The sequence below is a fragment of the Chrysemys picta genome, chromosome 6 (assembly GCF_011386835.1).
Source record: "Chrysemys picta bellii isolate R12L10 chromosome 6, ASM1138683v2, whole genome shotgun sequence".
In the NCBI taxonomy this organism is placed as follows: Eukaryota; Metazoa; Chordata; order Testudines; family Emydidae; genus Chrysemys; species Chrysemys picta.
In genome coordinates, this window is record NC_088796.1 from 85,633,302 (window position 1) to 85,660,657 (window position 27,356).

Consider the following 27,356-nt stretch of genomic DNA (forward strand, 5'->3'; position numbering starts at 1 on the left):
CTATATATGAAAGAAAGCATAGAGTCAAATAAAGTAAAAAACTTAAATAAATCAAACTGTACCATAAAATCTTTATGGATAGAAACTGCATGTTTGAACAATAAGAGTATAGCAGTAGGTCTATACTACCGACTACATGACCAGGACAGCAATGGTGATAGTGAAATGCAGAAGGATGTAGAGAGAAAATGTCTAGACACCATAAATGGCTGCTTCTTTGAGCAGCTTGTCCTGGAACAAGGGGAGAGGCAATTCTTGATTTAGTCTAGTCCTAAGTGGAGCACAGGATCCAGTCCAAGACGTGTATATAGCTGAATCACTTGGTAATAGCAACCAGAATGTAATTAAATTTAACATCCTTGTAAAGGGAAAAAAGCCAATCCAAAGACTATCCAAAAATGAGCAAGCTAGTTAAATGGAAATTAAAAGGAACAATCACAAGGGTGAAATGCCTTCAAACTTCCTAGAGGCTATTTTAAAACACCATGATAAAGGGTTAAACTTAAATGTATACTCCAAATGCCACCATGGCTAAACAGCAGAGTAAAAGATTATTAGAGGCAAAAAGGCATACTTTAAAAATTGAAAGTCAAATCCTAGGTAGGAAAATAGAAAGGAGCATAAACTCTGGCAAGTCAAGAGTAAAAGTAAAATAAGTAAGGGTAAGGAAGAATTTGAAAAGCAACTAACTAAGGATTTTTTTAAGTAGCAGGCTTCCTGCTTCTGATGCAAACAGTCAGTGGGGCCACTGGCTGATCAAGGCGCTGACAGAGCACTCAAGGAAGACGAGGAAAAGAAGCTAAATGAATTCTTTGCAACCATCTTCACTGCAGAGGATATGGGGGGAGCTCCCCACACCTGAGCCATTCCTTCTAGGTGACAAATCTGAGGAATTGTCCCAGATTGAGGTGTCAATAGAGGACATTTTGGAACAAATTGATAGACAATAAATCATCAGGACCAGATTGTATTCACTCAGGAGTTCTCAAGGAACTCACATATGAAATTGCAGAATTCCTAATTGTGCATGTAACCTGTCACTTAATTCAGCTCCTGTATCAGATGGAGGGTAGCAAATATAGAATTGATTTTTTTAAAAGCTCCATAAGCTATCCTTGCAATTACAGACCAGTAAGCCTACTTTCAGTACCATGCTAATTGGTTGAAACTGTGGTAAAGAACAGAATTATCAGACACACAGATGAACACAATTTGTTGGGGAAAGTCAACATGGCTTTCGTAAAGGGAAATTATGACTTACCAATATATTAGAATTCTTTCAGGGTATCAAGAATGTAGACCAGGATGTTCCAGTGGATATAGTGTACTTGGACTATAACCATCACCAAAGTCTCTTAAGCAAACTAAGCAGTCATAGGATAAGAGGGAAGATTCTCTCATGAATCAGTAACTGGTTAAAATATAGGAAACAAAGGGTAGCAATAAATGCTCAGTTTTCAGAATGGAGAGAGGGAAATAGTGGGGTCCCCCAAGGATCTGTACTGGGACTTGTGCCGTTCAACGTATTCATTAATGATCTGGAAAAGGGGAAGAGCAGTGAAGTGGCTAAATTTGGAGATGATACAAAATGACTCGATATAGTTAAATCCAAAGCGGACTGTGGAGATTTACAATGGAATCTCACTAAAGTGGGTGACTGGGCAACAAAATGGCAAAAGAAATTCAATGTAGATACGTGCAAAGTAATGCACATTGGAAGAAAATAATCCCAGTTATACATACAAAATGATGGGGTCTAAATTCGCTGTTACCATTCAGAGCTTGGAGTCATTGTGGATAGTTTTCTGAAACAGCCTCTCAATGTACAGCAGCAGTCAAAAGAACTAACAATGTTAGGAGCCATTCAGGAAGTGATAGATAAGAAGATAGAAAATATTATAATGCTACTATATAAATCCCATGGTATTCCCACTCCTTGAGTAGTGCAATGGATTGCCCCATTTCTAAAAAGATATATTAGAATTGGAAAAGATGCAGAAAAGGGCAACAAAATGATTAGGGGTATGTAACAGCTTCCATATGAGAAGTGATTAAAAAGCCTGGGACTTTTCAGCTTAGAGGAGAAATGACAAAGGGGGGAATCTATAAAATCATGAATGGTATGGAGACAGTGAATAAAGTGTTATTTACCCCTTTACATAACACAAGAATCAAAATTCCCCCAATTAAATTAATAGGCAGTAGATTTAAAAGAAACACAAGGAAGTACTTTTTCACACAATGCAGTCAACCTGTGGAATGTTGTTAAGGCCAAAAGTATGAATGAGTTGGAAAAAAAAATCAGGTAAGTTTCTGGAGCATAGTTACATCAATATTGATGTAAAAAGTTGGTTGGGGACACACAGCCCCATGCCAGGTGTCCCTAACTCTCCAACTGTCAGAAGCTGGAACTGGACAACAGAAGATGAATCATGCAAAATTGCCCTGTTCTGTTCATTCCCTGTGAAGCATCTAGCACTGGCTACTGTTGGGGACAGGATATGGGGCTAGAAGGACCATTGGTCCGATCCAGTATGGCCATTCTTATGTTCTTATATAATCGGTTAAACACATGAGTAAAGTTACTCACTTGCTTAAATATTTGGAAGACTGGATTGTAAAACAGAAATTGTATCCCATTACTGAATCAAGAATGTTGTCATCATGTTGAGCATGACAACTTCCTTAAAAAGACTTCCATAAGCTTCAGATCAGTCATGTAGCACTTATAGACCAATAAAGAGAAACAGGCTGAGTGCCGAAGTTAATTTCTGTTCTCTCTCTTCAAACTGAAAAGTGCTCACAACAGGCATGGATAGTATTTTTAATCTTTTAAATGTTTAACATCAAGCAGTTGAGGTACATGCAATACTAGACTCAACTGATATACTTTAGAATTTGTTCTTTCCAGCTAAAAGTGTTGTAAAACAGCTGGAAAATCTTATTTTCAAATCTGACCATTTGGAGTGGTGTAAAGGAGAATATGTTTCACTTTTAGATTATTTTTATCAGAAAGCTAATTTTAAGTGAAGAGCACATGGCTCAAGTATCCCCTGAAGTAACAAATCAGGCATTTACATACTTTATCCAAAACTTAAGAACTCATTTTTGCTAGAGGCATGCCTTCCAGAAACAAACTTAGAAAAAATTGAAATTTTAATGGAACACTTAATTTGCGCATAGCACTTAAACTTCTGGGGTTTGGGTTCTGGTTCAGTCAACAAACTAATTGGCACATTCAATAGCAGTTACATCTGTTAGTGACTACAAATACGATTCGAAGGGACAAGAATTTAGGAAGGGTCTCATACTGAAAATAGTGGCAATTCTCCTGTGTTTGTTGTAGAATGTTTCTGCCTTCTACTGTGAAAGTGAGATTATAAAGCATGAAGGTGCAAATGGTTTAGATATTTAAAGTTGCTGACTCTCATTACTTATTACCGACTTAATAGGTTAGCGCTAATGAGCCTGTTCACTAGCTGTTTCTTCATACTCAATGTTCTGAGCTAACAATTAATTTGAAATTCCACTAGGATGAGGGAGGAAAAGCGGGAAGCTTTATCTTTATGTAGGGAGACTCATGATGAATTGCCTCCACTTCAAAATAAAAAGGGGGTGAGAAGTATAAACCAGAATGTTCCTTTTTAAAAATCTCATTCTACGGTCAAAACAAATCCATGGCATACAGTGATAGCAAATGTCTCCTAGGCAATCAAAACATAATGGAAATGGAGATGTACTGATCATTCAAATTTAAGATGTTCCTGTGGTCCTCATATGGAAATGTATCCTATTTGCTATGCTTCACTTAACCAACATATTTCAGGGATAGCAATCTCTGTCTAAATTGTCAAACACAGAAACCCAATATGTATGTTTTGAATATTTCGTTGCATGTTTTCTCCCTTTACCTATAAAATAAAGTACAAGTGCAGATTTTGTTTCTTTTTCCAAAATTGCGGTATTTAAATTCTTCTTGTAAAAAGTTGTCTCCAGTAGCTGGCAACCTAGAGTCATATTCGCAAGATGAGCTCTCTCTCTCTCTAGAAACAGTAATTCTTGGGTTTTACTATAGTTCACAGCCAAAGTACAACAAGGTATTGGATTTTAAACTCCCTTTGAGGTAGAGAAGAGTATAATAATAACCTATACATGATATATACAGGGAATTTTAGATGGCATAATAACCTGACGCATAAAGGTATCACAACATAGAGTTCTTAGGGGATTTAAAAACAAACAAACAAACAAAAAAAACAGTTTCACTTAAACTGTAAAAGATTGAAGGCACTCAAATGAGCATGATATAAATAGTTGGATGGATAGATACATTACTAAGTTTTTGATCCTGAAAACACTCTGAGTGAGTTTGCTCATGTGAGTATTTCCATGGAATTCAATGGGGCTACCCACATAAGTAAATTTACTCACATCCATAAGTGTTTGTAGGGTAAGGCCCTAAAATGAAAAGTAGGTCAATAATGCTTCTGTTTACTTCTATATGCAGTATGATATTGATATCCTTTTTTGTTTTTTTCTAGGCTTTTTCAGGAAACACAAATGCAGACAGTGTTGTGCACAATAAACTTCAACATTCCATCAAAGCAAGATTTCTCCGTTTTGTCCCCTTGGACTGGAATCCCAATGGTAGAATTGGAATGCGTATTGAGGTATACGGCTGCACATATAGTAAGTATTTGCTGAATCATCTGAATGAAATTACTATCAATCATTGCCTTTTTTTACCTAAATGGCAAATGGAAGTAGATTTGTCAGCTTAATTATCTGAATGTTATTGATTTTAATATTTGTATGCATAGATGTTATCTATTGCTGCATCATCTAGCAATGTTTTCCTGACTATCCAGCTCTTTACATCCTAATCTCAATAGTATCAAGTAGATGGATGTAATTCAATAATGCTAGTTCACCCCAAACTCCTATTTGCTATTGTTACATACTTCCCTTATAAATGTAGCTCTCTTTTCAGAAGGAAAAATATTCACTAATTTGGACTCATCAGCCCCTAGAAGATTATTGATCTTGGCTACACAGAAAGCATTTTCTCTGCAGAAATTTTGGACTCCCCCATAAATCAATAATACTTCAAGGTCATTGATTATATTAAGGGTACATTTATAAATAGTTTGTGCAGCATTATTATGTGATTAATAGAAGTTACAAGCATGTTGCAGATATCAGTAGTATGTGTTATAGTTGGTTATAAGCCACCTGTTGGACACTAACTTTTCCTTGATTTTGTCTTCCCTTAGTTTTTTGTGTTACTTTTCTCTACTGGTTCTCCTTCTTTGTCTCTGGCCTTTTCTTCAATGGGTCTTGTGATAGGTTGTCCTTTTTTCTCTCCCACTATTCATGAATAAAGCATAGGACTCTATCCCTGTCAGCATCCTCTTCTCACTTTTAAGTTCCATTTCGTCTAAAACCAAGTAGTCACCTCAATAAAATATACATTTGAACTATTTTGTTACTTATCAAGATGAAATCAACATTTAGATGGAAATTCTCTAGTTCGGTGACAATTTCTAATCGGCCAGCATCTCAAAATAGGTAAGAATTTAGTTGAATTCCATGTCACATAACTATTGCACTGTTCTGGTATTAAAAGAGTTTTTTCTTATGGGCTGAGAGAAGGGAGAAGTGTAAATAGTGTGTACAATGGCAATATATAAGTACTTTAGTGGTCTCTGTAGGGTTGCCTCAAGGCATCCTAGTTCTTTCTTCTATTCTTTCCAAATGGTGGTTGAGCTTTGAACACCTTTCTACAGCTAATAGATTAAGAATGTCAAAATGACTATTTGCAAAACATACAGCCCAGATTCCTAAATAACGACATCAAAGTGGCTATGAAGGAATGGTAAAGGTTAACTTTAATAAATTAAATCCAAATGCTCTGTCCTGCTTTCTAACCAGAATGTGAATGTATGATGTACAAAGCATGATTTCTAGGCTGATTGCTAAGACCTTTACACATGCTATTAGATAAGATGTATCATTAGTGTATAAAAGTAGTTATAGAAACAGTGAAAGGATGCAGCAGGAAACTTCAGTTGTTAGTGTTGTGGTTCATCAACAATTTTCTTTAATGTGACTAGTGAATTGAGATTCAGTTTGTTATATACTACTGCCTTTTAACAGCATTTAATAGGTGAGAGATGCTAGTCACTTTGTTGAATTTATCCTTCCAATGCATTCAGATGCTACGGTGATGGGTGTTATAAACCTGAAGAGAATAAAAAAAGGTTGTTGTTTTTTACTATATTTATTATGAGGTACAAAAGGAACACTTAATATGGCTTTAGAAACTCCTGTAGGGAACTAAGTTAGTTTAAGTTTTACTCACCGTGTGAGATTATTGTATGATTGATGCTAGAAGAATCTCATAATTACAGGGATTTCCAATAATTATACTCTCAGCATGTATTTCCCCTCTACTTTTCCATAGTTCCTTTTCATTCTTTTTTCTTACTTTTTAGTCAGGGGCTTCCTTATTGTCCAGTTGTCCCTATCAGGCTGGAAAGAGTATGCAAGATAATTTTTAGCAAAACTCCAAAGAAGTTTAAAATTCTTAAAACAAAACCCAGAAACAATGATTAAAAGCAGTAAAAAATGAATTCCAAAATCAAAGGACAAAAGGATAGTACAACATATCAATTTATTCAAATAAACTCAAGATTTTTCAAGTGAACTAAAATGGACACAATCTCTGGAAAGTAAAATTGGGGTGAAACCACGATTCATAGCTATAAAAATCACAGGCAACATCAAAGCAGTGCTTAGCGAGAACTTTGCCCAGAATTTAAGAGGGAAATTATAAATAGTGACTACAATATAAGCAATATAATTTAGGGGAAATAACTCTGATGAGCTACGTAAATTAGCACAGTACCAAGAAGGATAAACGGCAGAGGAATATTACCAAGAAAATCCTACTCCAAAGTCAAGATCTCCAAATTTCCCCATGAGAACTCATACACAGCATAGTTCAAAATTATTAATACAAAATTCAGCAAGATCACTAAGAACAGTGTGAAATAGTGGACATATATCACAAGAGCAATGACAAAAAGAACACTTACACTGATGGATGCCAAAACTGCCAAAGGAATCTTTTCTTTTAAAACTGCTGCAAAATCGTTTGCTTCCAACAACAAAGTGGTCAAGAAATCATGAAGCTTGGCTGAATAATCGCAGACAAGCTGGAAAAGGGTGTAATGGGCCAGCACTCTGGACATAGTTTATTTGAGTGGGAAGGGGGCATGATAAATAGTGACTGATGAGACTTGTACCCTACGTACAGGATGATCATTCTGACCAGCGGGCTACAGTAGCATCATGTCTAGCGACTAAAGGTCAGGGACTGGATCCCTAGGTACAGGGAGGTCACGCTGCCCAAATTACTAAAATGCCCTCAATCCTCCATGTAGGTCAAGGAGGGAGGCAACCACAATTACAGGGAGGTCGCACTGGCTAGACTGCCAATGGAGCACAAAGCCAAAAGGACAAGAGGGTGGAGACCTGAACCCAAATTACGAGCCAGTCACAGTACCAATGGCACAAAGATAGCCCTAATCCCTTCTAAATGAAAGGGATTCAACCTGCACCTGAATTACAGGGTGGTCCATTAGCATTAGCTGGCTACAGAGGCCTATTGCCAAGAGCCTGAAGGACGGAAACCTTACCTGAATTACAGGGAGGCCACACAGTTCAAGGTACCAAACCCCTCAATCTGTCCCATAAAAGAGAGAGGCTCATGACTTGGACCCTTGTTACTGGGTTATCACGCTGACTAGACTGCCAACATGGCATAATGCCAAAAGGGAAAGAGAGCAGAGACCTTACCCTGAGTTACAGGGAGGTCACCCTCTTCTCAAGGTTCCAAGGAGCTCAATATCCCCCATAAACAACAGAACCGTGACTTGAACCCTAATTACAGGGGAGTCACTCTCACTAGCTAGCTGAAGGAGCAGAATTCCGAGAGCCCAAAAGAGCACATACCTGAACTCTAATTACAGGGAGGACACACTGCTCAAGGTATTAAAAGGCTCACTAGTCTCATGTAACCTGAGCCTTTGCTATGGACACTCACTCTGTCCAGAATCTCTTTCCTTCTCCTTCACCTTCAGTGACTTGCTTTCTTTCCTCCTATTTGCTTGCTGTTTCTTCAAGGTTTCCTTCTTCTTGTCCATTTCTCTTCCTTGAAGGCCCTGGAAACAGAGAGAGAGAGAGAGAGAGAGAGAGAGAGAGAGAGAGAGCCTTAGGACAGGGCTCAGCAAACTCAATGTCCCCAACTCAAACTGGGCACAGTCTAGTGAGGAGGCCTTATTTTCCCTGAGTCTGTGGACAGTCATCAATTCTAGCTCCAAGAGAGTTCCACACTGTCCTCATACTCTTCACTGGGATTTCATCGCCTCCTAAGCCTCCCCTGGGTGATCACACTACCAAATAAATCCTATTTCGTAAAATAAAACATAAAAACATATAAAATATAAGAATTAATGTTGTAACAGGGCCTATAGGACTCAGGCTTGTAAGATATTTAGCTTAGCCAAATTAGACTTTAGGATTTAGGATAAAGAAGCTAAGAAAATTTAGGATAAGTAAATTAATAAACCTGCTGACTTTGTATCTATGTTAATGATATGCTGATATTTTGAAAATATCAGTGAGTATTGAATAATAATGTCTATCAGAGATCAGTAGACCCCACAAGATGACTGTTGATGGCTGAAGTGAATTGTTAGACTTCTTTATCTATTACTATGGTGATAATGTGACATAAACATTTCACTAGGAGGGTGGTGAAGCACTGGAATGGATTACCTAGGCAGGTGGTGGAATCTCCATCCTTAGAGGTTTTTAAGGCCTGGCTTGACAAAGCCCTGGCTGGGATGATTTAGTTGGTGTTGGTCCTGCTTTGAGCAGGGACTTGGACTAGATGACCTCCTGAGGTCTCTTCCAACCCTAGTCTTCTATGATTCTATGAAATGTTAATAAGTAAAAGGAAAATAACAAAGGGAAAATAGGACACCCCAAAAGTAGTGAGGTGTAGGTGTTCAAATAAGGAAAAGGAGTTGAACCCCAGTTGGTGTAAGCGTAACACATTACAACAGCTGTATCCTAGCCTGCATGCCATGGTGGGGGAGACACCATGATGACAACCACAGGTGGTGCTGATGATGGTGCGGATGATGACAAACACTTCAGGTTTTTCTGCAAGGCATGCTGTAAATAATGCAAATACTATATGTACTGTATTGCTCTCATTCTCTCTCCTTTAACAGATTGCAGTGTGTGTATTGTTGTTTGGTTGGCTAATAAAAGTAAATATTGTAGAAAGATCACTATAGTCTGTTGTGCACCAGGGGTAGGGATAAGATTATGTCATGGAGGTCACAGAAGTCATAGATTCCATGATTTTCAGAGACCTGCGTGACATTTTCTGCTTAAGCCCCAGGGTGGTGGGGCCAGAGCTGTCAGCTGGTGGGGGCCCTGAAGCTTGGAGCCACCATAAGCAGCAAGGGAACCGGGAGCTCTCAGCCAACATAGGCATAGGGTTGACAGGTGTCCAATTTTTGACCAGAACGCCTGGTTGAAAAGGGACCCTGCCGGCTCCGGTCAGCGCTGCTGACCGGGCCATTAAAAGTCAGATCGGCGGCGCAGCGGGACTCAGGCAGGCTCCCTGCCATGGCTCTGCGTGGCTCCCGGAAGCAGAGGCATGTCCCCCCTGCAGTCCTACACATAGGGGCAGCCAGAGGGCTCTGCACGCTGCTCCCAACTCAAGCGCAGGTTGCGCAGCTCCCATTAGCTGGGAACCGTGGTCAATGGGAGCTGTGGAGGTGGCACCTGCAGACGGGGCAGCCTGCAGAGGATTTGGGAGGGGGGGAAATGCCGCTGCTTCTGGGATCTGCTTGATGTAAGCACTGCCCGGAGCCTGTACTCCTGACTGCCTCCCGTGCCCCAATCCCCTTCCCCAGCCCTGATCCCCCACTTCTGCCTACTGAACCCCTCGGTCCCAGCCCAGAGCTCCCTCCTGCACCCCAAACCCTCATCCCTAGTCCCACCCCAGAGCCTGCACCCCCAGACAGAGCCCTCACCCCTGCACCCCAACCTCCTGCCCCAGCCAAAAGCCCCCTCCCGCACTCTGAACCTGCCCCAGCCTGGAGTCCCCTCCCTCACCCCAAATCCCTCAACCCTGGCCCCAGCCCAGAGCCCGTACCCCCTCACACACCCCAACCCCCTGCCTCAGCCCAGAGCCCCCTCCCATAATCTGAATCCCTCACCCCCCAGCCCAAAGCCTGCTCTCTTACCCTGGATTTTCAGAACCCCCAACAAGGGCAACTTAACTATTTTACTTCAGGCAGCGTAAGGAATAAATTAACAGGAACTACAGCACTTCCATCTGATAAAGCACACTTCCTTGCATAAATCTTATTTAAAACTTCAGTTTATTAGATTTAAGCATCCACAAACATAGGCAATAGATTTAGAACATCCCAGATATTTACCTAATATCTGGAAAGATATTGAGTAATTAACAGCTGGTTTGCAGGGGGAGAAAGGGTATTGGGAAAAACTTTTTTTTTTTTTTTTTGGCTTCAGAGGTCTGCTTTAGCTATTTTTTATAATTATTTTTTATAAAATACTTAGGTTATAATAACCCCTACTGTATTATTATTATTTTAAAGTTCTAATAATTTTTTAATATTAGAGGTGTTTAGATTTAAGATTTTTTTAACCATTAAGGTTTTTAGTTTTAATTGTTTACTTGTTTGTCCTATCCTCCCATTCTGATTAGCAGAAACTGCTAGCTAGACCTAACCTGGCTTCTGAAAGCCTGTCTCCAAATTAACCCTTAACAACGTGGTGTTTTATTTTATTAATTTAGGGTGGCTGAATGCACATAATATGGCTGCAATTAGCTTGATCACATTCTGGAGTATAAATAGCCCTCAAATCCAGGGCAATGCCTCCTGCACCCCAAGCCCCTCATCCCTGGCCCCACCTCAGAACCCACACCCCCAGCCAGACCCCTCACTCCCTCCCACACCCCAACCCCCTGAGTCAGCCCAGTGAAAATGAGCGAGTGAGTGAGGGTGGGGAGAGCGAGTGACAGAGAGAGGTGCGATGGAGTGGGGCATGGTCAGGGCCTTGGAGGAGGGGTGGGACAGGGGGCAGTTTTGTGTGAGTAGAAAGTTGGCAACACTAGGCGGGGAGCAGATAGGGAACCCAGAGCTCCCAGCCATCAGCCCTGGAGCTCCAAGGTACTCTGGGTGGTGTGGGACTCTGGAGTTCCCAGCTGCTACAGGCACCTGAAGCTTCCAGCCCCTGGGACGTTGGGGACCCAGAGCCTTCAGCCCCCGCAGGAGGCAGAGACTCCAGAGTTCTGAGCCGCTGGGGCTGCAGCAGGGGCCACAGAGTTATCAGCCATGATAGTTCTGGGCCCCCCGCCACCATCAGCCACCATGGCTTCCGTGAATTTTTGTTTATTGCCAATGACCTGTCCCTGACTTTTACTAAAGATAACTGTAACAAAATCTTAACTTTAACTATAGGGTTCCCACTTCTATTGATAACCTCGCTACTGTAGTTAATCTTGGGGCTGAACTCTCACAGATGAAAGTAGGTGAGAACACTCACCTTGGGGTGCATGATTAGTTAAAGTAACCCATAACTATAGATAAGGCTACAGTGTCTTGTGTAAAATGAGATAGCAGCTCCAAGCTGGGAGTTGCGACAATTAGATTCTATTTCTGGCTCTGCCAGTGACTCACTTTGTTACCTTGGACACATCTATTGGCTTCTCTGTGCCTCAATTTACGTGTCCATAAGTCTGTTCTAATACTGCTACCCTGCTTAACAGGGATATTATTAGGCTTACATGATTGGTCATCCCACAGAACTGCAAAGCATTATTATATATCATTTGATATTTTGTTGATTTGAATGTCTAGTTTAGAATTATTGCTCTCAGTTTCTTAAACTTAAATTTATTTTAAGTGAAATTACCTTTTTTATATGATGTGTGTGTATTGCAATTAACTTTCAGCCTTATGGGCAAGCAGTTATTGGAACATAAGAGTCTCATGCACAATATGTTTGGCGTTGAAACTTCACTTTATAAATATAAAGAAATATAATACATTTAAAACGTTATTAATATAAATAAGTTCTAATCAAGTATTAACACATCCTCTCCCAACTCACGAAAAACAGGAGCAATGGGTAAATTACAAGGAACCAGGCAGCATTTGTGCTCCTATACACTGAAAAATGGGAGAATACATTAAAAAGAAAAACAACTAGCAGGATTTTTTTAATCAGAGACACAGTTAGCTTAAAGAAAAAGAAAAGCTCAATCTACACACACAAAACAAGATTTATCCGCTGTGGTTGGGATTTTCCACTTGTTCTGTCATTTTAACACTGCTGTACAATCCTCGCTTTTAACATATGAATGCAATACCATTTTAAAAATGGCAATCTAAAGCGTTTTAAAAATAGTTTATAAGTAACATAATATAAGTAAATATTTGGTATTTACACAATATATGATTATATGATGTGGGGTAAGAGTTTTACTAGTGCTCATTTGGGATCAACTGTACCCGCCTGTCTATTGCAATGGCATCATTAATCATAATTAATGCAGCTGTCTCAAGCTCATGACAATAAATCTTTTACATCAAACCTTGTAATCAAATATTCTCTTTCTGTATGTAGCAAAGTGCTGAACACCTCCACCTTCTATAGATTCTGAAATAATGCCCAAAATAATAATTCCTCAGTCATTAAATTACATTGTATTTACATTCCCCAGTTACAGCCTTATGTTAATTCTCCATTCCATTGTTATAGTTCCATTCCCACTCTGGAAATCATATATATCATATTATGCAACATTCAATGTTAACATATACTATTTTTCATAGAATATTTACTTCTCAATTAGATTGATATTTTCCCAAATTCTACAACCACATGAAATCTGGAGTGATTCTCTTGAACTCAGTGGACTTACTCTACATTTACACCAATGTATTTAAGAGTAGGATTTGCCCCCTCATCATTAAACATTGCAGAAATATGTAGGTAACAAAAATAGTATGCCAATATGTGCCATTTTGGATATCACTCTGATGGTTCTTGGGTAAAGTGATATGACCTATTCATTTTTTGATCAGTACTGCTAGCTGATAACTGAGTTACAGGATGTTGTTTTGTCTTGACACTCTGGAGACATGTCTAACCTTCCAGGGTAGCAACTCATTCAAGATGGACTGTTGGATTAATATGTGAAAACCATAGGCTAGATCCTCCACTGGTATAAATCAGTGTAGATCCATTTAAATCACTCTTTCAGCCCTCACTGGCATGACTTTTATCTCCTTTAGCAATTGTGATTTATACAGCGAATTGAGGGAGTATGGTAATATGGGTGCTTTATGCACAGATATGCAGACAAGATCCCTGCTTTGAAGAGCTAACCATCTAAAAAGGGTGAAATCTATCACTGCTGGGAGAGCCAATATAGGGTCTATACACCACTTAAGTCTCACTTTAGCTTTATAAGTGCAATATAGGTGTGGCATAAGCCTTGTGCGGGCCCTCTGCAGATGAGCAAATGTCACCTATGATGCCCAATATAATTGTTCTTCATCTCCTCTTTTCAGAGGTACTCCAAAACCTGAGAGCATATGCAGCTCACAACATGAAACCATAGAATATTTAGTTGTTGAATTCTGTAGTATGGACACTTACGCTTCTATGCAAAAAAAAAAAAAAAAATCACTTTCACTTATTTAAAGAGAATATTCCAAAGGCCCCCAGATTATGTTAGTAAGAAAAGTCTACTGATTAATCATGTTTCTACGTCTGTGGGTATATGTCTGGAAGTGGGAGTAGTCATTTCTTTTGTAAGGCCTCACATCTTTCTCTTCATGCAGTATAATGCTGTTCCAGGTACAATCAAAAGCCACATGTTGCATGCATTTTTGCACAGCAATAGGTTTAATTTTGCTCGAAAATCTTGCTGTAGCCTAACTCATCCCCCTCTGTATAATTTTCTACACTGGATTTCAGAGAAGGCCAGACACCCCTAAGTACACCTTCCATGTAATCATATGCAATAGCAATGATATTTTTGGAGAAACATATACATATCATATCACATATCATAGCTAGCACTAATTCTAAATTGTCTGGTGTATTATCTGTCATCCAAGTGACAGCTCCCAAGGACTGATAGCTAGTATCCTCAATCTCTCTCATGCTGTGGTGGCTTCAGCTTATAAACTAACTGAAGTAAATGATCTCCAGAAAAGATATCCATATAAGTAAGGCAGTTGTTGTAAATTTTCCACACAGCATGTTTTGAAGTATAAGTTTTTTTGGACAGGGACTGTCATTTTCTCTACAGTGACTAGTACAAAGCGGCCCTGACCTGCTTGGCCTCTAACGGACTGCTGCAAAACAAATAGCAATAATAAGTTATGAAATTATAGATTATTAATTTTAATATTTTAATATGTATTATATGAATAAAAGAGTCCCTCCATAGTATTGTTCTCCATGTTCTGTTTTTTTTCCTGCTGTCTCTGCCAAGTTCCTCCGTTTCATTCTTCTTAAGTGTAACTGGCATTATTTTTTTCTTTCTCAGAAGAAGAAAAAACGTATTTGCCAGCTGCAGATGAATACTATTCCCCAGATATATTGACCTCATCTGCATCATGCTGTGATTGGGCAACATATCCTCTGTATTTACAAAAAAAAAAATGCCTCTCAGCTCCTGGCTGCTTGTTCTTCCTGTTCAAAGTGTGTAAATTAGACAGATACATCTCTGTAGCAGTTTCCTGTGTTTTGTCACTAGCTGAAATGTCAGATTGTGAGGATGAAGCTATGCTTCCAGTGTCAATGTTAGAATTGACCCCTGGCAGCTGCATGAAGCCTAAATGTGTCTCTTTGGCAGACTCCTTTTTTCCCTCAACTACTACCTCTCTTGCTCAGTCCATCTGAGGATGACCAGTAAATGCAGCTACAAACAATTCATATTTCACACAACAGAAGGACAGATGTGTTGAAATGTTTCCCTGACTTGGAGGACATTATAAAGATCCAACCATCCCCTTCCTAAATGGGACCAGACACATACATTTTTGTTACAATTTCTAAAGGGTTTGTGACAATGGCTGTGCTCTATGAAGACAGAATTTTAAAAATGGACACTAGTAAATTCAAGAAATGTTCCTGGTAGACACATTAATTAAGATGGGAGACAATACTTAGCAGCAACATAACATCATGGGGACTGTGATCCCAAAACCTCCAGGCCAGAGCCCTGGCACTACTACTGTTAAGTGATTGCAGCAAAGGGTTTGTGATGACCCCCTTTATATTAGGGCTACACAAAATCCTTGGAACAATTAAGTAAGCTAGACAAAGGTCTGTCCACAATCTGTATAGCTAGGATAATATATATATACTTGCAAGAACTCTGTGCAAATGTGATGACAAGACTATATTTTTAAATGTGGCCCATTATCTATGATAGTACAGTAACCTAATTTCTCCAGCTGTTTTGTTTTATGCAAGGCCTGATTCAAGTGGCAAACCTAGCTTCTCCTAACTCCATAAACTGTTCCCATCCTCTCTCCTTAAAAGAAACAGAGGCCTAGTGACTTGATCTTCATTTCCTTCTCTTTAACAATGACAATTATCCAACCAAGAACAATACATGTAAATAAAGTGATAACGATTAAGGAATACATGCAGTGAATAGAGTTTTAAATTTGTTTCTATGGAGTGTTCATTGGACAACTTCAAACAATGAACAAATCTGCAAAACTCAAACCTGTTGTTTGCAACTAATACTTTGACTAGCTTTATCAAAAGCGTCTCAACTTTCTGGTTGAGAACCATTGAAAAATTTGATTCTGTGGTATGCAGGGAGCTACAGCATTCTGTGATTTATGACAGCTCTGCTGTATTTTGGGACTTATGTATCTTCGGGGGTATAGCTAAGTTTTGGACTAAATAATTCTGAAAACATGCCTGTGTTTTGACTTTGTGAAAAATGATAATTAAAAGATTTGCGGTCAGAAAGTGAATCAGCCTTTTCATTTACCTTTCTTATAATATTTTTACTTGAAGGGCAGAAGAAGAAACCTACTGAGACTGATGTTCAGGTAACAAATTCACCAAAATATGAGTTAATGACTATAGTAAAGGGGGGAAAAGTAGTAACACTCTTTGTTAATTAGAATAATAAACTTCTACCCTGATGACCAGTATGCATTTTGTCCTCTCTTCCTCTTCCTCCCCCTGTTCCTCACACTTTGGTGGGAATGCATTGATGGTAAAAATGGCAGATGCACAAGAATGTTAATAATGTCTATGATCAATAGTTAAATTCTTTTCACAGTATCAGAGGGGTAGCCGTGTTAGTCTGGATCTGTAAAAAGCAACAAAGAGTCCTGTGGCACCTTATAGACTAACAGAAGTATTGGAGCATAAGCTTTCGTGGGTGAATACTCACTTCGTCAGACGCATTTTTTTCAGTCTTCACTCATTCATATTAAAGGTTTTTTTTTTCCCAACTAAGGACTGAGGAAGCACTACAGCAGGGGTTCTCAAACTGGGGATCGGGACCCCTCAGGGGGTTGCGAGGTTATTACATGGGGGGTCGCGTGCTGTCAACCTCCACCCCAAGCCCCGCTTTGCCTCCAGCATTTATAATGGCGTTAAATATATAATTAATTCATAAGGGGGGGGTCGCACTCAGAGTCTTGCTATGTGAAAGTGTTCACCAGTAAAAAAGTTTGAGATCCACTGCACTACCGTGTTAAGCTCATTGTGAATAGTGAAGTGTTTTTGGAGAGCAGGAATATACATTATTCTTCCTCTGTTGCTCAACTTGGTCATCAGCTAATGAGTGTTTTAACTGCATTGTTACATTTGTGAAAGCTTAAAAAAAAGCCCTGTTTTATTGACGCTCCTACTTTTTATTGCAATCTAATAAACATAAAAGCACATCATTTGTATTTGCCATGGATTTATGTTTTTACTTTCAACATTTATTCAGTGGAATAACAAAGGACAATAGTCAAATGAAGATGCTTTTTAGGGAGAATGTAATGCATATTCATTGTGCACTTGGTAAATGAATTCTTCATAAGAACAAAGTACATTAACAAGATGTGGAGAAAATCAACAGACTACATTCTCAAAACATAGCTGCATTAAATTGACAAGGATTTTTGAGTGGTGAAAATAAATGGCTAACTTTAAATACTATAGATAATTTAAATTGAGTTCATTTTTATGCCACAATGTGGAGCAATTTTTGGGGTCAAATTAAATAAAGTTAGTAAATAGATAATGTTTCCAGTGACTTAGAAGAAGTCAGTCAGTCAGTTGAAAAGTAACTTAATATTTTATTGGGTGCCCTTTACATCTTAATTTATTTCACAAATGTATCTTTCAAGGACAATTACCTTTTTCTTCTTTACTTATGAGGTGTGAATATTCTAAGAGCTTTTCTTGGTGATATCAGTTCCTTCATGTCTTTCTTGTTCAATATACAACTGATTTTGACAGATATTCTTTTATATATTATTGGTCTAAAATCACTTTTTTTCAGGTGAAGTGAATGTATGTGACCTTGAAAGAGACTAGATAAAACATTTTCACAAAACAGAAAGTAGACTTCATTGGGGCAGCTGTCACACAGCTGCAATAATGCGCCTGTTATAATAAGTCACTGAGACTATAAATGTAAAACAAAATAACTGAAAAAACATAAAAACATGCATCTCCCTACTGTCACTGTGTTCTTTATCTGTTAAATTTAGAGAGCATTTGCTTTCTTTTGTGTATTATAGTATGAATTTCTAATGACCTCTTATGTATCCAGGATGTTTCCATTTCTAGCAAAATATTTCTCATATTGAGAAACAGATGTCCAATGGGATATAGCAAAGCTCCTTTTTCTAGTTCTAAATCTAAATGGCCTGATACTCATCTCACTGGTGTAGAAAAAGAGTATTTCTTTTGATGTCAGTGGAGTTACACTAGGTGAGAAGAGAACCAGGGCTGACTAACTGCATCATAATTAATGGGTTTTCTTTCCTAATATCAACTTTATTCATTTTCCAGAATAAAATGAACTAATATTAATTTAAATGATTATAAAACCACACAGATTGCCCTTAATAGTGGCTTAAAGTTATAGTCCACGTCGGGGTAGCTTGAAAGTCCTGTCCCTCACTCAGTAGGACATAATGGGCTTAATTCTCCTCTCACCTGGTATAAAGCAGGAGCAATTGCATTGAACTTAATAGAATTGCACTGGTGTCAGAATACTATGAGATCAGAATTAGGCCCCAAACTTCCAGGTCACAAGGCTGCAGTGCTACCTTTTTGCAAGCTTCAGAGTGTACTTTAAGTAACGGAAGTGTTTAGAGGCTATGCCCCCTCGGAGCCACTCACTCTGGGGAGTCTAGCACCAGCAATGGTGCAAGTCTGGAGAAGTCCTGGCACTCGGGAGAACAAGGAGTGCCATTTTAATGGGGTCCTGAATTGGTGTGTAGTGGAGTGGGGAGGGGAAGGCTTCCTTCACACTTCATCCATGCACTATGAAGCAAAATAAACCCCTTGTTGTCTAAACATACGATTACAAGTTATCTTTAATTCCTTTATTGCTAGGGTCTGAGGTGGCTGATTTTGATGGGAAAAGTTGCCTGCTCTACAGATTCAATCAAAAATCCATGTCTGCCCTGAAAGATGTGATTTCTCTGAAGTTTAAAACAATTCAAAGCGATGGGATTCTACTGCACAGAGGAGGACAGAATGGAGATCACATTACATTGGAATTAGTAAAAGGAAAACTTTCTTTATTCATTAAGTTAGGTAATAGCTATGGGGTGTACAGTCTTGCTGCACCCATTAGATTTTGTGTCAAAAATCCCTGTATATTAAGCTTATTTTAACCTATTGTATGCCATAAGCTAGGAGCCTGTTTAAATATCCATATTCTTTTATAAAATGAATCTCACAGTTTGTTCTTTTTCTCATCTCAAGGTGATGCTAAAATTCATTCTGCTAATATTACCCTGGGCAGCCTTTTGGATGATCAGCACTGGCATTCAGTCCTCATTGAACACTTTAACAATCAAGTAAACTTTACAGTGGATAAACATAGTCATCATTTTCATGCAAAGGGGGAACTCAATTATTTGGACCTTGATTATGAGGTGTGAAAATTACCTTACATTTATTACCTTTGTTATGTAAGTGCAGGGAACAGAACTGTTTAGGGAATTTTGTAGTAATTCAAATTTTGGTGAAGTTTATATTTAGAAGGAATGGATCAGAGAAATAGTGCTGGCTCCCCTCCTATTTTCAGTTGAGAGAAGCAAAACAGATGAATGGGGGAGATAAAGGGCTTTGATCCTGTTAAGTGCTGAACACTCTGGCCTGAATCCAGCAAGGTGCTTAAGCACATAATTAAATTTAAGCACTGAATATCCTATTCCTTCAACTGGACCTTCAGATGCTTAAAGTTAAGCCTATGCATGCTTAAGTTTGTTGGATCAAAGCCAGAGTGCTCAGCACCAGTAGGATCTATCCCAAAATGAAGAGTTTTAGCAGACAGTGTGATAAAATACTTTTTTTCATTAAGTTGGCTAAAAATGCATAAACATGTTTCTAATGTTACTTTTCAATGTAAATGATTGCTGTAGTTGTTACAAGATCAAAAATGGAAGGATAAACTGGCCAAGAAATAATCTCTATATTAAAATATAATTCACGCTATGAAAAAGTTTGAGAACTCCTGCTGTTTGCTATATGTCCCATTTACTTCCAAATGTAAAGGTTTTCTGAGTTATGAAAGTAATATACTTTTTCTTGGCATTTTTTTTTTTGTTACCTAAAACTCCTGAAGAGCCTCTTCAGGAAAATAAAGGTTCTAAGGTTAAATTATTTTTTAATGCATACATATTTGTATATGGTCTACATTTTGTTAACCTATAACTTAAGCTAATAGATTTGATGACAGCAAAGAGCTAAAAAAATAGATTGATTCACAATTGGCCAGTTTCTGTCTGCTGCTATACTGTTGTTAAAATTTATCATCAGCTTTGCAAGCAGATTTTCAGAAAATTACTTAATAGTATTATTGATTTCTCTTCTCTTTCTAAGCTCAGCTTTGGAGGGATCCCAGTGCCTGGAAAATCAGGGACATTATCACGCAAGAATTTTCATGGGTGTTTTGAAAACCTTTATTACAATGGAGTAAACATTATTGATTTGGCAAAGAGACGTAAACCTCAGATCTACATTATGGTAAGAGATTCCTACTGGAAGAACAAGTCAATCTCAAGTGTCCTATAATAATAACCCAAAGCTTCTCAACCTTTGATACATAGAAAATCAAATCACAGTCTAAATCAAGAAATGTGGGCTAGAAGATGGCTGCTTCCATGTGAATTTCAGCAGGTTGAGGATTTCCACCCTCAGTTCTTTTCTCCTAGAGGCAAACAGAGTTTGGGTATTTGTGCTCTGGGAATGCTGAGGCCAGACAGCCTCAGAATTGTAGAGAGGTCAGAGTACAGCTGTGGTTGTGGCCATGTCCTCACCACCTGTGCCTACTAGCAAATGCCAGAAGGGTTTGTTTTGTTTTTTAAAGCAAATAGCAAATGCACTGTTCCTCACCCGCACTCAGGAGCATTTTGTCTTACAGAGGCTACTTCTGCAGCACTTAGGCATTCACATGCTTTTCCCCATTTTAGACTGCCTTGTGTCTGAAGAGATATAATTTAGCCTGGGTTGTACTGTGGCAAATGGATTAAAACATACAAGAGCTGTAACTGGACAAACCCCAACCAGTTAGAGGTTTGGTTTCAATAACTTATCTGACTTATCCAAACCTCTAGCATCCAGAAATTTGGACTGCAAAACTCACTACTGCACACTTTCTTGCAAGGGTTGCTATAATTACTGCTACTTCTCAGGGCAATAATATCACATGAACAGTTTTTTTTTGAGGTTTTTGGAATTTCCACTTTCAATGTTAGCCAGAAGCAAAGAATTGAAAAAGAAAATAGCTATAAATAAGTAAAAGACTTTTCCAACCTCAAAATGTTTTTCTTTGAGTTGGGGCCAAAATATAGCTAAACAATCAGGCCAGTTCATCTCTCTCTCCCATAAATCGGAATATTTGAGCCCTTCCCTACTTTAATTTGTTTTACTTTTTGCATGAACCTGTTCTGAAAACATTCCAGAAGTTCAATAAAAAAATGATAGAAAACAAATAAGTAGGTAGTATCCTTTCCGATTGTCTCTTCATGGGAACTTGTTTAGTAAGATGTAGTTACAGAATAATTGATCAAGAGATGAGAAATTACATCGGCTTCATTTCAAATAATATAAACTGCTGTATTACTTTGGTTGAAAAATATTTAGGAAGTGTCTTAGGCTTGTAAAAGTGCCAGAAAGTACGGGCTACCACAGAATGCCTGTTAAATAGGCAGTGTGCTAGTTTGATATGGAATCAGGCAGCTGTCCAAATTATATGAAGGGAGACTCTGCAGATGGTAAAGCTTTTAGCTTTTAACAAGTTTTATTAGTTTGATGATTGCCTTTTCACTGTGGGTCAACTCAGTCTACTATTCACCTTTCTGCGGTTGCGTTCATAAACAGAGAGCTTCCTCCCCCAACCCCACGGACAGTAAAAAACAGAATAGAGAAACTTATGGTATGTCTACACAGCAAAGAACAATCCACAGCTGACCCATGCCAGCTGACTTGGCCTGTGGCTGCAGGGCTGTTTCATTACTGTGTAGACTTCTAGCTCAGGCTGGAGCCCGCGCTCTGGGACCCTCTCGCCTTGCAGGTACTGATATCTACACAGCAATTAAACATGCTGCGGCCCAAGCATGGGTGTCTAGTTGCTGTCTAGACATCATGTTGCCAAGGTCAGAAGCAAGTGCGTGTTCCAGTTTCTTTCTGGATTCTTCATAAGAAAACATATTTTACTGATTTGGGGATGTATATTTTCTTAAAGAGATGTTACAGCCCTGCACTGGTAGGACATAGTTCTGTGTACCTTAGAAAATGTAAAGGTTTTGTCTCAACCAGCAAAAAAATGTTGTTTAATTGCTTGGAAAAAAAAACTGGTTAGCCGTTATAGATATAGTGCAGTGATTCTCAAACTTTTGTATTGGTGACCCCTTTCACATAGCAAGCCGCTGAGTGTGACCCCCCCCCCTTATAAATTAAAAACACGTTTTTATATATTTAACACCATTATAAATGCTGGAGGCAAAGCAGGGTTTGGGGTGGAGGCTGACAGGTCGCAACCTCCCCACCCCACGTAATAACCTCCCGACCCCCTGCGGGGTCCCGACCCGCAATTGGAGAACCCCTGATAGAGTGTGATTTTTATTTACAGTTTGAAAGATGCCAACAAGTGTTTAGATCATATAGTTCGTATTGTATGAGTATCAAGAGTCATAAAATGTTCACTAACTAGCTCTGTCACTAATCTGTGGAAATCTGCTGTTGCTATTCTGATCCACATATCTTGTAGCACTAGTTATAACTGTATGTGTACTAGAAGATCCCTGTTTGCCAACTGGGCACGTTGCCTTTTGAATTACTAAATTCATGCTTCTTATTTGGGTGCTGCTCAGCCGGGTGCAGCTGAAGAGAGAGCTTCTACTGCACAGATGTGGGCATAAATAGTCCCCTTCTCTTCTGGTCACCTGCGGTGGGGGGATGGGTCAGTGTGGGGATGCTGATATGGAGCTGCCTCCATTAGCAGGTAACTCTCTGACTCTCTAGTCACCTTCTCCAACAAGCCAGCCAAAGAGCCCCACTGCTTAATGTGCAGTGAGGTCATCTGCTTTACTAAAATTGTGCTTCTTATTTGGGTGAATTACAATTATATCTGCATTTCCCCACCCACCAGAGTGAGTTTGTACAGAATCCAAAGTACATTCAATTGGAAAGATTGTTTTTCAGTCCAATAATCTGACTTTCCCAAGAACCAAATATGGAACACCATATAGCACTTACCAGCCCCTCTGCAATACCTCTTCCTCCCTGTAAGCATTTAATCTCCTTTAAACCTCATAGCAGGCTCTTGCTACCATTGGAATTTTATCTGGCATCTGGAAGTCTACTAAGCTCTTGAAGCTCCCAGAGGCTGAGTCCAAAATAAAACAGAAACAGAATACTTCTGTGTACTCTCTGAGATGTCATTCTGTCATGTGTGTAACCCAGGATCTTACCTTAGTTGGTACAGGTCTCTATCTACCCTGTGATTACCTAGGAGGGAATTGGCTTCTATGATCTGTTGAACAACTTAGTGAATGTTTCTTTTGACGTCTGATGTTGTTATTTATTCATAGTCCTACCTGAATTTTGGACTAAAACATCCAACATGAATATGAACATTAGCCTTTGTTCATTGTCATGATGACCCATAGGCGGTATGGTATCCACACATAACTTCATGCAACTGGAATGAACTGTGTTTCTCAGAGCATTCCCTAATGTTGCATTTATTTTATTTATTTTCAGGGCAACATGTCCTTCTCTTGTTTAGAAGCACAGATGGTTCCTGTCACTTTTCTGAGCTCCAGTAGCTACCTAGCATTGCCTGGCACATCAGGACAAGATGAAGTGTCCATCAGTTTTCAATTTCGCACCTGGAACAAGGAGGGACTTTTGTTGTCCACTAAACTACACCAGACTTCAGGTGGTTTCCTCCTTTATCTGAGTGATGGGAAAGTTAAAATGAGCACCTATAAACCAGGAAAAGCACAAAGTGACATCACTGCAGGTAACAGAAAATTAATTTCTATGCATAAATGTGTCACGTGAGCTATTATATTTGGATCAACGATCTATTCCAAGGGGCCGGTCCTGGAACTCTTGTTCATGTGTGTAATCCTTGCTCATGTGAGTATTACATCTGAAGATTTCCAAAGCAGTGTTTTTTCCCTTTTCTGACATACATTCATAGGTGCACATTTCAGACTACTGACAAATTTCTCAGGAAACAAATTACTTGCATGACTGTGCATTGGAGAATCAGGCACTTATATGAATCCCTTAATTGTAGAATTTGAGCATCTTATCTTATTTTCCATCTGGGAAAGGGAAATCAGTTACTGTCCTATTAGACTATTAAGAAGCTAATATTTGGCAATGTTCTCACTAGAGATTATGTGATTCCTTTTTATACAAAAATATTTGTATTACAGTAATGCATAGAGGCCCCATTTAAAGTTGTTAGGTACTGGGTGGACATGTAGTAGGAGTCAGTCCCTGCCCAGAGGAGCTTACAGTTCAAATAGATAAGACAGACAAAGAAGAGCGTAATCAGTGAAACAGAGATTTTCCCAAAGACCCCCACTGGGTCAGCAACAGAGTTGAGCATGGAACTGAGGTCTTCTGAATTTTAGCTCTGTGCCCTGTCCACTAGAATACACCATTTCTTTCTGTCTGTGATGTGATCCCTCTTCTCCATTATCTATGCCAGCTGATACAGAATGCTCATTCGTGGGGGTGGGGAAATATTAAATATAACTCTACAGCTCATTATCTTTCCACATGTCTATAATAATGAAAATAGGAATTTTTAAACAATTGATTATTTTAATTCAGGAAAAGATTGCATGCCAGTAATGGTAATAAGCAATGTTGGAATTTGCATAAAGATGACAATCCTGCTCTTATTGAAAATAAATGGGGGTTTAGCTATTTATTTCAGTGGGAGCAGGATCAGTCCGGTGTGTGTTTTAAACTAAAATAAATGATGTACAGAGAGTATCATTTTAATTACTAACATGCTTCCTCACGCTCACCATCAGAAAATGTAAATTCCACAGTAAGAGTGGCAATGATGTGTAGTTTACTGTGATATATTAGACTTCTTCAGAAGCTGTTTCAATCACAGCTCAATTATATGATATATGTTAATGAAATGGCTTCAATGCAATGTCACTTTAACAGGCCTGCTAAAGGTAGTATGACTTCTAAGTAGACTACTGACATGTATGTATGACAAATTAGTAAACTATAAAGTGGCAATAAAAATACATAACGTATTCCCAATTGATTGAAAATTCTCACAATAAATCTTGAAATGCTATATTAAAATGTGATTTATCTTTATTATGTGATGAATACAACAAGCCCTCCATATGGTCTGAGATATGGAATAACATTTGTCTATGCAAATGCAGAACACTAATGCATTTCTTAAACAAACAAACAAATAAACCCACAACTCCTATTCTCTCCTAAAGCAGGAAGTTATCTAACAAAACATACAGTGAACTTCTTTTTGAGCTTTTGAAGTGTTTGTTGTTGCTACATTCACTGAAGCAAATCAAGTCTGCGTTTGGAGATTGAGTAATTAAATTATGGATGGTTGGACAGGTTTGTTCCCCTATAGGCAAAGACTTATGACCTGGCTTTCACACATACAAAATTTGATAATTAAATCAGAGCATATTAGTTTGAGCATAGTTCTCAGAATTCATTACCATGAGTTTTTTTTAGAGATTTCTTGAGCCATATAAAAAGGAGAATGGCGTATTAAATTCATGAGTGATTAAGTTATAATAAGCAAAATCCTTCTGTTACAGATGGGTTGTTTAATATCTTTTTTTCCTTTGTAGCCCCTTTTGCAAGTTGGTCATCAAATGTTCAGAAAGCAATAGAACACAGTTTAAAGTAAAAAGGAAGAAATGAAACAAAGTTAATTTGTGTTCAATGATGAGTCCAAATTGAGTTACAATATGGATGAATGTTTGAAATATTACTACCCAGCTTATTAATGTGCACTGCCTTTTTAAAAATGTAATTTTTAATTAAATGATATTTAAAACCATTACATTCAGATGCTGTACTTCAGGTTAATCTACATATTATTATCTTCTAGACCTGCTCAAAGTCTTTCATTACTTACTGAAAGCCATGCACGCTGCCGTATGTGTGTGTGTTTGTTTGTCTGTGTTTGTGTGTCTGTGTTTGTGAAGAGTGTTATCTTCCTTCTGTCATGGGTGACCTCACACAGAATTCTGGGTGATATTTTGTAGAAAGTGTAATTGTAGATACTCAGATACTACCATGTTGGTGGCCTACCTAACTACCTACATGGCTATGTGGATAATTTTTAAAGGTCATTGCCCTATACTGGTGTGATAAATAGTGTGATTAAAATCACCATTTTCCTTCTCATTTTTGTGTGTGGGGGGGGGTTCTTGTTGTTTTGTTTGTTTGTTTTGTGAAATGTTTCTTGTCAAAATTCCACAGATATATTTCAGAAAAAAAATCATACAATTTCCACCAGCAAAATCTACACTGGTGACCCCTTGACCTCTGCTGCAGACATTCAGCACTACACTACCCCTCCTACACAAATAAATATATTCAGTTCATTAATCTAGTTAAGTCCATATCTGCAGTGGAGGACTTTCTCTGGACTGTTTCATTCTACCTCTCCCACTGGCATTCTATAGCATCCAGGTCTAACCAAGGGACTTTATGGAGGTCCTTACTCCAGGGTGGGCCGAATGGGTGTCCAACTCCAATAGCATCCTTCTGGATGGCATTCTGTCCAAAGTGGAGATGAGCTATATCTCCAAACAACTTTGTGTATTTCTATGCATATCCAATAAATTACTATAAACAAGCCAAAGATGAGTAGATGGTGTTGTGAACGTTCTATTACCCATTTCCCATTAACCAAATTATTTCCTCTACTTTAGTCACTCATGCAGGCTGCCTCTTTGTAACAGAACATTCTGTAATCTGCACATTGTTCAAATACTTGTGATTTTCATTTATAATATTTTGAAAATGGAATCCCATTAGAGCAGAAAGTTTATTGAGGTTGCATGCCATACCAAGGATTAGAGGCTGATAGAGTTTGTTAGACTGTAAATCTGTTTCAGTCAGAATGAAGACATGGAACACAAAACCAGCCCAGCATGGCAAAACAAAGTGCCAAAAGGAAAACTCCATGCTGTTGGGGTATATGACATGTTGAGGGACTTGAGCTACCTCAAAGGATTGTGTCTGTTATGTTTTCTTCATTTGTGTTATCTTAGGCCTACAAGGCCTTATGCAGTTCTTTGATGAATGGGAAAATGGCTTATATGGAAACATTACTTTGTTTTCAAAATTTGTGTTTGGCCATTACAAAAACATGGTCTGATGAACACAAGTTTTGTAGAATATGTGCTGTTTATGTTCTGTTCTATCACTTGAAGGGCAGCCCTACAATGGTTAATGTAAGGGAACTAATTAAATTCCTGGGAAAT

The 27,356-nt window shown here is 38.6% G+C and overlaps 1 protein-coding gene across 3 annotated transcripts in view; it reads left to right on the plus strand.

Annotated features, from left to right (window-relative positions):
• CNTNAP4 (contactin associated protein family member 4) overlaps positions 1 to 27,356 on the plus strand; it is a 479,082-nt gene that overhangs the window by 354,114 nt on the left and 97,612 nt on the right. For 2 of the 3 annotated variants that reach the window (XM_065599352.1, XM_005309700.5), the window contains exons 4-8: positions 4,542 to 4,689; positions 18,721 to 18,924; positions 19,096 to 19,268; positions 20,218 to 20,361; positions 23,602 to 23,863. In XM_065599352.1, the coding sequence (XP_065455424.1) occupies positions 4,542 to 4,689; positions 18,721 to 18,924; positions 19,096 to 19,268; positions 20,218 to 20,361; positions 23,602 to 23,863 (931 nt within the window). Of the gene's footprint in view, positions 1 to 4,541; positions 4,690 to 18,720; positions 18,925 to 19,095; positions 19,269 to 20,217; positions 20,362 to 23,601; positions 23,864 to 27,356 lie in introns of those variants that run through there. The other variant, XM_065599353.1, reaches the window with a different exon arrangement.